This window comes from Dama dama, chromosome X (genome assembly GCF_033118175.1).
Source record: "Dama dama isolate Ldn47 chromosome X, ASM3311817v1, whole genome shotgun sequence".
NCBI lineage: Eukaryota > Metazoa > Chordata > Mammalia > Artiodactyla > Cervidae > Dama > Dama dama.
Genome location: NC_083714.1, coordinates 59,945,556 through 59,958,438, shown reverse-complemented (window position 1 = coordinate 59,958,438; position 12,883 = coordinate 59,945,556). Strand labels below are relative to the sequence as shown.

Genomic DNA, 12,883 nt, shown 5'->3' with positions numbered 1-12,883 from the left:
GATTACCTGTAATTCCACATATTTATATTGAGGTTCCCTTTAAAAAAGGCTAAGAACAATTTGCTAAAATGTTACCCATGTGCATCCTCTCCTCCTCCACATTGTTTTTGTGTCAAATTGTATAGGTGAGGCTTGGTGAATGCCCAGTGTTTGAGGGGAAGGGGAGTCTTCCATCATCAATAAGACAATATTTAAATGTAAATATGTATACGATTAAGGCACTGATACTTGGAATAGTCCTATAACCTCAAGGTTAATATTTAGCTTTTCCCAAAGCAAACAGGCCACTGCCCTGAACTATACAGTTGCTTGGCCATCTTTCCAACATGGGTGTATGCTTATTCCCTTTCAGAGAGTCCAGGGACCCTTTACATTCAAGAGAGGGTGCGAGTGAAATGCCAGTCTAAAAAGGAACTTGAAAAACGGATTTGGGTGGGATCCAACATCTGCCAGAAACCAGATGCCAATGAAATAAACGGCGCTGCTAAAAAAAATTAAGTCTACTAATAACGACAGTGATAATAGCTCACCAATCAATTACAACTCCGGAGGAAAGCTGGGCAATTTGGGAAAAGGAGAATCCACAAACGAAAACTATGAGAAAAAGTTAGCAAGTGATTAGAAACTGAGCGCAATACCATTTAAACACAAATTGGGGTGTGAAGAATTCACTTCTTCCCCAAGCCGTCGAGTTCTTTAGCTCCCGCAATACTAAAACGGAATTAGTGCCCTGGCATAATAAGGTTTTGGAAAGTGCTATTCGAAAGCGAGATGGCAACGGTTTGATTTTCTGGCCCGCTGTCACCCAGAAGGAAAGGTCAAGCCGAGAGTGGGCATCCCTTCTGGCAAAAGCAGCAGCAAACGACGGGGCAGCGAGGTGACAGAGGAGTGCTCTCAGGAAGCCACGCGTCGTCGCTCTCCTTGGGCCCCTGCTAGGACAAGTACCCGAGCACCTCTAGACCAAAGAGGCCACAATAGGAAAAGGTCCCGCTGTTTGTGGTTCGCACCATCCCACTGCCACCTCTCTCCACCACCCCCCTCTAAGCCTGGTCCTTCGCCTTTCCGTGAGTTTGGAGCGACTCGGGTGCCCAGAGGGACGCCCTTCCCAAAGCCCGTTCTTGGGGGTTCCCTCCCGCACTCGCGGTCTCCTGGAAGTTCTCGCCAAGCCAGGCTCCCGGACGTCGGTCCCCTCCCTGGATGCTCAGAACTCTCAGAAGACAGCCCTTGGCGGGGAGGGGGTCGACGGGCGTCCTCTACTCACCGGCAAGTGGCCTAGATCCGTGACTTCCTTGTCCCTCCAACCGCCAGGTCCCGCCATGGCTTCGAAGGGGAACCAAAGCAGGCGACTCGGTCAGGCACCCTCGCGGGAGTCCGAGGTGGAAGCGTACAGAAGTCCAACGAGGAGAGGGGAAGGGAGAGGGCCGGGAAAAGGAACGGGGAATCAGGGTTGGCGGCGTGGGAGAAAGAGGAGGGGAAAGTGGAGGGAACAGAGCGAGGAGTGGAGGGAAGCTAGAGTTTGAGAGGCGGGAAAGTGAGTCTGGCTAAGGCGAGAGAAGAGTCCGAGCGTCCGTCCCGGAGACCGAGGAGCGAGAAGGGTGCTCCGCCGGCGAGAGCGCAGCGTCTGCCCGGGGCAGGGTGCGCCTCTTTCAGGGTGGGGAGGGGGGCGGTGCAAAGGGAGGGGGCCGGGGAGCAGCTCGAAGGGGATTGGTGCAGCGTCACGTCGCCAGGTGGGCAACCGAGCGTCGGGGAGGCGGGCGAGGGGGCCAGTGACCGAGGGAGGTGCTGAAGGACTAACGGTTTGCTAGCCGGCCCCGGCGCCCGTCCCCTGCCCTGCAGCCCCCTCCCACCCTCTCCTAAGTCCGCCGCTGCGCCCGCCGCCCCCGCCGGCGGGTGTTCCACAGGAAACTTTTTCGAGGCAGCTGCCAGCCCCGGAAAACTGGTCCCGCTCCGCGCCGCTCCCAGTCTGGGCCCCACAGCCCTACCACAGTCCAAACAGCCCGCGCCCTCAACTCTCCACGAAACACTTGTGACTTTTCTAGTTGTCTGCCTTCTCTTTCTGCTCTGATCCTATTGCTCCATTTGTTGCAAAGACCCATCAAGCGAGATAAGGAAATAACTTACCACTGGGTTAAGGATCCGACCTAGGCGAGTCCCCGGTGCGGGCGGGGCCGGTAGAGAACATCAAGCGCGCCGCAGGGCTACCGCAGCTTGGCCTTCGAGGCCAGTAGCCGAAGGCAGTGCAGCGTGGACTGGCCGCTGCGAAGTCCCCTCGAGGAGGATTACATCTCTTTTAGCCCTGGGCTACCTGGTACCAGGCCCCGGCTGCTCAGTCGGAACCGCACCTGTTCACAGGTGCTGGGAGTTAAACGAGTCTGAGTCTCTGAAGCTTTGGTTAACCCGGGTCTTAAGTTTGCAGTTCGCCGCGTTCGCAAAGCTCAGAGAAAGTTCCTGTGTCCTTCCCTGTCTTCAGCTCTTTGGCCGGGTTTCATTCATTCGCTCCTTCTCTGCAAAACATTTCCCGGCGCTCAGGCTGTTCGCCTCCGTTTCCCCAGAAAGCGCAGGAGGTCCAATACACGGTTTAAGAGAATCTGACCAAGGCGCTTTAACTTGGAGAAGGAAGACACCTCTTGAAGAGTTTATGGGAAAAGGGAGTCGGTGTCTAAAACTAACTGCATTCTAAGCTCTTGCACTGTAAAGAACAATTTAGAAAACGTCCCAAAGCTGCTTACTTCCCCTGGAGCTCATCGACCACGTTGAGAACCCTCGCTCCGAACGTGATGTAGGGGGTTTGTTTCCGGTTTGTTTCTTTTTTAAGCAAAAAAGAAAAAAAAAAAAAAAGAAAAAAAAGAAAGAAAGAAAAAATTCTACCTCCTCTAGAAGGATTTAAGGAATGATTTTTCCCATAGACCTGGAGCTCACTATTTCTGACTCACGCCTTTCACTTTTGTTATTATTTTCTTTATATGTTGGTGGATTTTGTTTATTTCGTGTCTGTTTCAATTTCCAAGTTTGACCTCTTTACATTCCTTAACCTCCGAGCCTCAGTGAGTTCTGTAATCGCCAGTCTATCTGAGGAACCCGGTCTCGCTAAATAAAGAAAATTCTCTGTGAACGGGTACGGGGAAAACCAACTACTGCCTTCCCCCCAAAAGAGATTCGGTTGTTCTGGATCGAATTTTCGTGTTAATTCAAATATGATGTAAACCAAGCAAATTATATTTTCCAAGAATTCAAATCTTGACAACTCCGCCGCACAAACTCTTGCTCTTTTTAACAGTTTTAGAATTCCTGTATGATCGGTAAAACTCTTCTAGATCTCTCCGAATATTAATCTGAAAATAACCTTTCATAACTAGAGCTGGGCAAGTGAGCTAGTTAATAGAAAGTTACACTTTTTAATACATACCTAGTTTTTAGAAATCAAGACACAGAGTCAAGAAATACAACATTTAAAGGATATCTAAAGAGAATCTTTGCTAAAGGGAAGAAGTGTTGAGACTTTTTAAAATTTTTTTAACAACGTGGTTTGCTGAGGGTAGGGTGTGGGGAAATGCCCTGTAGCCCCCGATGGCAGAGACTGTTTTAGCCTGTCTATGGGGACAAGTCCAGACCAGGCAAAAGAATCCAGGCTAGATCATTGGGCTGTCTAGTTGCAGGGCTCCGTGGGAGGCTAGCGGCTTCATAACTCCATAGGGATTAGCCACATCTCCTGGTGGGACCCCTGTGGTGGGGGGAGGGGAAGCTAGGTGTTTGACCAGAACTTGACAGAGAATCTACACATTTTTTAAAGTTATTATTATTTTCAAGGAAAAAGGAATCATGGTAGACCTTGGAAACTTTGCCTTGTAAGCTGGCATTATGGGGATTTTTGTGGCCAGCTTGGGGAAGGTCAGCCTGGCTAGCTGACCAGAAGGCAAATAGATGGCCCCTGAGCATGAGGCTGAGACAAACCCTGAAATAGGGCACTTGTTTTCCACCTTCAGGGTTTCTTTTCCCCTCACCCACAACCATCACTGCCCCTTCCCCCTTCCAAAGTGTTTTTTTTTTTTTCTCTCTTTCTTTCCTGACCTCAAACAGCATAAAAATAACCTCAGTCAATCTAGAGTCTAGAAACTTGTCAGATTGTCCTCTACCCAGAAATAATTTCACTGCCAATACATTATTTCCTGTATATATTCCATCCTTTTCTCCTCCAATCCATTCTGTTATCTTAAAACCCTGTGCATTTTGTAACTTTTGGTTGTTGATTTTTAATAGCTAAAATTTATTGAGTATATGTTATATACTGGAATAAGTGTTTTGGAATAAGTATTCTGGAATGTTCTGGAATAAGTGTTCTGGAATAAGTGTCTTGTGTATGTTATCTCATTTAATTTTGTCAAAAATTCTTCCAACTTTTAAATCATCTCTGTCTCATAGGCAGGGAAGTTGAGGCACAGAGAGATGGAGTAACTTCCTAAAGCCTCACAGCTAGTAATTGGAGGAATCTGGCTTCCAATTCAGGCCGTCTGACTCCAGAACCCACTTGTCAATGACTGTTGAAGGGTCAGTGCATATTTTGAGACTGTGTGAAGAGGAGCCAAATTCAAAAAAGCTTCAGGGTAAGTGAGATCAGATGACATTAGTTAGGCCCCTGAGCTATCCAGTTCCCCTTTCCCCCTTTTCAGCCTTCAAGCCCTCCTAACAGAAATAACAAGGGCTTTATAAAAAGAAATGGAGCCCAGCTATAGCCCAAGTGACCTGCCTGAGCAGAGATTACCAAGTGGATCACCTCATAGGGAAAAACCATGGATTTCAAGCTTAAGAAACTTCCAGAGGGAAGAAAATCCAGCAATTTTTAATGCTTGCAAAATATTAAAATCCATTCTTATTCCTTCCAGAGAGATTTTTTGGCCAAGAACAAACCTTATTCAGTGGAGACTTGTAGGAGGCTGTGTTTGTGAGCAATCATACTTAGCTGACCTGAGATGCTAAATGGCAAGGTTACAGCCAGTTAGCTCGGTAAGAGTACTGCAGACATGGTGCCAAGTGTATGGGTTTGATCCTCCAGAGGGCCAGTGTGTATCTCTCTACTCTTTGGCCCTTGATAGCACCTCACCTCCGGGCGGCCAGTGATGCCTTTTTAGAAAAAAAAAGAAAACTCCAATGTCATTGCTTTCACCTTTGTATACAAAGAATTGCACATTCATTTTTTTCACGTAAATTGTTAACTACCATAAGCTGGAGAAATTATACTGACAAGCATGTGTGTGCATGTGTGTGTTATGAAAAATACAGATCCAAAAGAGTCTAGGCTGCTTTTCCTTCTTTTTTTTCATTTATACATTTATAATTGGCAATATATATCTTAATATAGACACTTTAAAAATGAAATTTATTAAGCACTTACACACACAAAACAGTCTGCCATTTATTATTTTTCTTCTACTTTGACACCTTGGGTATGGAAACATATATCTTATAAACTTCTGTTAGGACAAGTTTGCTGCTTACAAATAAGGTTACATAGCAATCTTCTTGAAAAGATACTTTGTACATTTGTGATTGTAAATACTCGAGGTCCAATATTTCCCAGGATACTGTGAGCCAGCTGGGGCAGACTACGTTTTAAGACTCTAAGGGATTCCTTTCTGAAGGAGGAACCTCCTTTGGGAACCATCGGGCTAAAGAACCTGCTTAAGGTTTTCTTTTCTTTGGAGACAATTTTGAAACTGTAGGATTTCTGCTATAGTCCTCAACAATCTTGCCACTGATTCTTTGGATTTTTCCTATGTCTCACTCCTCTGAGGACAAAGCAAAAAAAAAAAAAAACACACACACAAACCTGATGTTTCTCAGGCTAAAGGTCATGAAATGTGCCTTCTGACCATAGTTTGCAAAGCTTCTGTTACTTGTCGTGGAATGCTCTTAAGCTCGGCATGATTTGAGCTATGCTTGTTTCTAAAATGGGGCCCTGGAAATCTGATCCTGGCTGAACATGGGTCTTGTCGCTATTGAAAACTGGAATGCTACTCTAAAAAAAGACAATTGTTTTATAAAGAGAACTAAAACAGGGAAATTAAAACCAAAAGTCAGATGAATTTCTGAAGTTAGCCATGGGGCTTCCTTTTCCCCCATTCTTTTCGCTCTTTGAAGGCCATACCATTCTAGTCTTGGAATTCCCAACCCAGCAGCTTCAGGCTAGCCAGCTTGCCTCCCTCAGCAGAAACACAGAGGAACACATTTACTGTGATGGTAGTGAGGCTTATGCTTCAAGACACCTCACTTGCACTTCTAAGGACCTGGGAGTGGTACTAGTAATTCTGTATTGGCAATTTTATATTCTGTTTTGAAGTGGGCGCCCAAATTATAAAAGCTTCAGATCCAACAGAACTTGGATTTGGCCCTGAATGCATAATGTATAGAGAGCACAGTAAAGCTGAAGTATATTCATGCGTGTGTGTGTGTGTGTATGTGTGTGTGTGTGAAAATCTCCATAATATTACTGAGACTTACAAGATGAGTTGTTGCAACTAGCAGTCAACAAGCAGAGTGTGTGTTTTGAAAAGAGAAAAATGAAAGAAAAGAGAAATAATACTGAAGTTTAAGAATTTAAACATCTACATAAAAAGGAATACATTATTTAAGTAGAATGGATATCCTTTTGATTGAAGATTAAAAGAAAAGAGAAAGCGGAAATGGTATCATTATGAGAGTATGCTGCAAACTAATGACTGGAAATAAATGGGCACTATTTTCCTGAATCTAGATCATAGCACTGCCACTAGGGAAAGAAATAATAATGATAGTGAGCATATGTTTAATGTTTTATAGTATTGTATTAGAAAATATCAACACATTGGAATGTCAAACAACTCAAAGTTGAATGCAGAAAAAGATAACAGTCTCTACCTTCTCTATTGCATCACATTCTACCACCACAATCCCCTCCCTCTAGTTGTTAACAATTTGATGTACACCATTTTCTATAATGATAAGCTTTAAGAAAACACTTGCATACATGGTTCTCTCTCCTTATTCTTTTGTTCTTTTATTTTTTAATTTATATCTCGAGAAGTGGGATTCTTGTTCATGGTTCTGTCTTGTAGAGAGCAACACATACATGTACAAATACATACAGAATCAAGAATGTTCTGAGAGAATATTACTTCAACAAAAAAATATTGTGATACCCTATACAATAGTGTAGGATAAGAGAGAAAATTGATGGAAAGCACTGACCTGTTGCACTTAGGGACAAAGCTCTAGGCTCAGAAAAATGAAAAACTAAAAAAAAATCCATGGCTGATTCATATCAATGTATGACAAAACCCACTGGGAAAAAAAAAATAATAATAATAAAAATTAAAAAAGAAAAAAAGAAAAAAAAAAAAGAAAAAAAAAATTTAAAAACCCTGCATATGTGGTTGTAGTGATCTTTGGAATATAAAAGAAGTGTTGCAAATTTGAAAACAGGCAAAATTCCAATTTTAAAAACAGAACAAAAAAATAGGTTTTAGAGACAATTGTTGTTGTTGTTTAGTCGCTAAGTTGTGTCCAACTCTTTTTGACCTTATGGATTGTAGCCTGCCAGGCTCCTCTGTCCATGGGATTTCCCAGGCAAGAAAACTTGATGTTGGTTCTAGGGGAATACTCACAGAATATTATATAGATGGCTCCTAAGAGGTAGTCCCCAGGAGCAGGGATATGTTGATAAGCCTCCATGACAAACCAGCTCATTTTCTATTTTGAACATATTCTATTCTGTGACATCAACCTTCTAGGTACCCCTCAGTGAACCAGGCATCTTGTCATTCATGACATGACTTTATATGGTGTTCTCTCACAGTTGATGAGGGCTGGCCTGTGTGGCCAATAGAATATGGATGAGGTGATAATATATGCTTTATAAAGCTAGGTCATAATAGACATTGAAGCTTCTATCTAGGTCTCTCAGATTTCTTGCTCTGGTGGAAGCCATTTGCCAGGGTTTAGACATTGAAACAGCTCTGTGGTGAGACCTACATGGAGAAAAACTGAGGATGACATTTGATACCATCTTGCCACTTGTGTCTTTGGAAGTGAATTTTGTAGCCCCATTCAAGCCTTAAGATGATAGCACTAAATGGGTAACATCTGATTGCAAATTCATGACAGACCCTGAGCTAAGCCACTCCTAAATTCATGACCCATAGAAAACATGAGAGATAAGAAAAGGTTATATTTTTACACCACTAAATTTGGGGATGAATTGTTGTAAAGCAGTAAATAACTGATCAAATGAGTTGCTCACCAAGTAGACAAGGTTACTCCTACGGTCAGTGTGTCTTTCTGTCAGCAAAGAATCTTATAATATCCTCTTACACAAGATAGACAAATGTGGGCTGGAAAAAGCACAGAAAGGCATGATTAGATGAACAAAACAGTTGACTGATGAATCAATAGCAAACTAATGATAACTTGTGATATTGATATAAGGTTATGCTGAGCATAATGAAATATACATTCCAGAGTAGTACTATCCCATAGAACTTCTGTGGTGGTAAAATGTTCTATATTTGCACTGTTAAGTATGATAGCCTCTAGAAACGTGTGGCCAATTACTTGAAATGTGGCTGTTACAACTTAGGAATGGGATTCTTAATTTTACTTAGTTTTAATTAAGGTAACTTTAAATTTGTTTATACAGTGCATAATTTATACAGTGAATAAGTTAAAATCATACAGTTGCTAAAGGCCACTATACTGGACAGTGCAGCTGTCTATGATATAAGGTTTGTTAAAATTTAGTGGAAAAATAAATAGAATCTTAAGGACAGAAACTCTAAAAAGAATGTGATACAGATTTTCTGTCCTTGTCTTTGTGCTCAACTCATTTATCAATGCTGTAGGTGACAACATGAAAGACATGCATGTAACTTTTGTTGATGAACCCAAACTGTAAAGAATTATTAATCTATAGGTTGATAGCATTTTTCTTAGGCCTGCCACTCCAAGGTCGAGTAAGGAGGGAGTAAAGCCGTGATTGGGCTGAGACATAAGGTAGTCTTTAGGTTTAGTTCAAAGGAAAGGGTTCCAAGGCCAGAACAGGGTAGAGAAGACAAGCAATAAATTGGGCATAGGTTTGGGAGGCAATGAAGCAGACAAGCTGAGAAGATAAAACTAAAGATGAGACTGGAGCTGCCAGGAAGCTAAAATGATGAATGAGCAGGGGGTTAGGAAAGGGAGGCAGGGGGTAAACTGAAGTGGAGCGAAGAATACACTCAAATGAAGGCCAGTTCCTGCAGGCTTTTGGCTGCCTTGTTTCTCTTGATTTTCCTTATGGCATTCCCTCTGGGCATGGGATAGAGCATCATATCAATTCTTAAGAGAATCAGACTGTTCAGGAGTCTAGAATTAATCTAAACCAACCAGATGACATTTTACAGATATAAGTGTGAATTTTTATATCTTGGTTTGAAAAGCAAATAATTCCATAAGAAGAAGGAATGCAACTAAACTTTAAAAGGTATTGTTAATCTAGTATTGCAGTGATACCAGAAAGACCAGTAAGATAACCAAATCAAGGACAGTTTTCTTAACTGTACCCAGGTAAATGCACTTGATGGAGGCTGATTATTTCAGAATATTACATTTAAGCAAATTAAATAGTCTCCAAGCTAGGGAAAGTGAATAATGGTGAATAGTTTAGAAATTATGACATTTGGAAAGGTTGAGGGACTGGTGATGTACAGCCTTTTGAGAAGACTCAGGGAGATGGAGTAGCTAACTTTACATATTTTTAATGGGAAGTCATAATAAAGGAGAATCAATGGATATGTTCCAAAAGGTAAAACATATAGCAGTTTAAAGAAAAACATTCTAATAGTTATCACTGTAAAGAATTAGCTGCTTTATAAAGGAAAGTAATCTCTCTAACTGGAAATATTTTAAGTGGAGACTACATGATCATCGGCCCTGGATTTGTACAAAGAACTCATGGATTAGAAGATAGATTGAACTAAAGCAACTCTGAATCCTTTTCAATTCAGAGAAACTGCAACTACAGTTCTTTTCCTCTATATGTTGTGGTCTTTGGCTATTCACTCAGAAGACATTGCTATTCTGTTTCCAACTTAGAGACATGTACTATCCTTAAGTCACACCCATGAAACTACATTTTATATAAAGTCCCAGAACAAATGCTACACTTGGTTAGAATGCAAAGACATAACTAGCTATTTTTATATGTGGAACAAGTGCCAAGCAATGCAAACATTGCCACCACTCCTTCCCTCTCCCTTTAGCATCCTTCTGATCCTAGGGGATACCACACCAAGTGCACTCTCGTCACAATCTGCAAATATCTATTTCCATTTCTTCTGTTTTTCTCTTTGTGGTGTTCAAACATCAAGGAGAGTCTTTAAGGTCAGGGTGTGTATGTGTGTGTGTGTGTGTGTGTGCATGTGTGTGTGTGTCTTGGAGGGGTAATGTGTTACCTTTGGAAATCTGTGACTATGCTACTTTCCCAACCATAATTTAGGGAACAAATCCAACCAAGTATTCCTCTTGTAGAGCTTCCAAGAGGAATCTGTGAGAGTGTACATGACCTACATGATATACATTCTCATCCAAGAAGGATACTGAAAGCACAATGATAGTATTCTTTAGTATTTTTTTTCCTTTTCAATAACCATACATACTTGCTGTAACAAGTCAAGTCATATAGAAATATGTAAAGGAGAAGTTAATAATCACTTCTCCTCCCATCTCACACCACTGAGATAAGCAGTGTTAACAGTCTGGGTTTTATATTTCCATGCTTTCATCTTTGCTCATAAAAGTATATGCAAACATAATACATTTTCCTTTGTTTTTTAAATGAGAAGGGAAGATTATACTGTACATATCACTCAGCCCCTTGCTTTATTCCACTTAATATTTTATATACATCAAAGCTTATAGTTCTAACTTACCATCTCAAGAGCTTCAGGAAAATACTTTAAGCTTTGACCACATAAAAACTAAAATAAGTCAATGGACCTGGAAAAATGTTTGCAATATATATGACCAACAAATTCTTAACTTCACTAATAGACAAGAAGCTACTGAGAACTGACAGAGGAAAAAAATCTCCCTTATGGAAAAATGGGAAGTTAGGAATAGGCAATTCACAGAAGAAGAAATATAAATAACCAATAAATATTTAAAAACTTGCTCAACTTCATAGAAGTCAGTAAAATGTAAATCTAGAGGAAAAACATATTTCATTAAAATTATGAAACTAAAAAACTTTATTGTGAAAAGAGGGTAACAGTAAAACTATGAAATAGTGGTATACAGAGTAAAGCATTGCCAACATCCATTGGATCATCAAAAAAGCAAGAGAGTTCCAGAAAAACATCTATTTCTACTTTATTAACTACGCCAAAGCCTTTGGCTGTGTGGATCACAACAAACTCTGGAAAACTCTTAAAGAGATGGGAATACCAGACCACCTGACCTGCGTCCTGAGAAATCTGTATGCAGGTCAAGAAGCAACAATTAGAACTGGACATGGAACAACAGACTGGTTCCAAATAGGAAAAGGAATATGTCAAGGCTATATATTGTCACCCTGCTTATTTAACTTATATTGCAGAGTACATCATGCGAAATGCCGGGCTAGATGAAACACAAGCTGGAATCAAGATTGCCAAGAGAAATATCAATGGCCTCTGATATGCAGATAACACCACCCTTATGGCAGAAAGTGAAGAAGAACTAAAGAGCTTCTTGATGAAATTGAAAGAGGAGAGTGAAAAAGTTGGCTTAAAATTCAACATTCAGAATACTAAGATCATGGCATCTGGTCTCATCACTTCATGGCAAATAGATGGGGAAACAGTGGAAACAGTGAGAAACTTTATTTTGGGGGCTCTAAAATCACTGCACATGGTGACTGCAGCTGTGAAATTAAAAAAGATGCTTGCTCCTTGGAAGAAAATCTATGACCAACCTAGACAGCATATTAAAAAGCAGAGACATTACCTTGCCGACAATGGTCCATTTAGTCAAAGCTATGATTTTTCCAGTAGTCATGTATGGATGTGAGAGTTGGACTATAAAGAAAGCTGAGCACCAAAGAATTGATGCTTTTGAACTGTGGTGTTGGAGAAGACTCTTGAGAGTCTCTTGTACTGCAAGGAGATCCAACAAGCCCATCCTAAAGGAGATCAGTCCTGGGTGTTCATTGGAGGGACTGATGTTGAAGCTGAAACTCCAAAACCTTGGCCAACTCATGCGAAGAGCTGACTCATTTGAAAAGACCCTGATGCTGGGAAAGATTGAGGGCAGGAGGAGAATCGGACAACAGAGGAAGAGATGGTTGCATGGCATTACCAACTCGATGGACATGAGTTTGAGCAAGCTCTGGGGGTTGGTGATGGACAGGGAAGCCTGGTGTGCTGCAGTCCATGGGGTCACAAAAAGAGTAGGACATGAGTGAGTGACTGAACTGAACTGAAGAGCAAAGCATAATAGTTCCATCTTCACCTTTGCAGTCTCACTTTCCATGAGTTAAGAGTATTTATATTTACGACACAATTCACGATGCTCTTACAAGCCTAAGCAAACCCATAACAAAGGATATTCTTTTACATTATTTTTCCTTACTTTTTAAATAATTGACTTAAATATTATTTCAGTTTCATGTGTACAACATAGAAATTAGACATTTATATACAATACAAAATGATCACCACAATGTCTAATAACTGTCACCACACAAAGTTATTACAATATTATTGACTATATTTCCTGGGATGTACATTACATCCCAGAGCCTTATTTATTTTATAACTGGAAGTTTGTACTTATTAATCTTTTCATCTATTTCACCCAACCCCTCAAGGACCATCAGTTTTTCCCTCTATTTCAATGGATC

General features: G+C 41.2%; 1 protein-coding gene across 1 annotated transcript in view; it reads right to left on the bottom strand.

Moving 5' to 3' along the window:
* NRK (Nik related kinase) overlaps positions 1-1,336 on the bottom strand; it is a 119,431-nt gene extending 118,095 nt beyond the window's left edge. The window contains exon 1 of the mRNA XM_061136489.1: positions 1,262-1,336. Coding sequence (XP_060992472.1) covers positions 1,262-1,318 — 57 coding nt within the window. The 5' untranslated portion in view covers positions 1,319-1,336. The remainder of the gene's footprint in view (positions 1-1,261) is intronic.
* Positions 1,337-12,883: the final 11,547 nt, after the last annotated feature.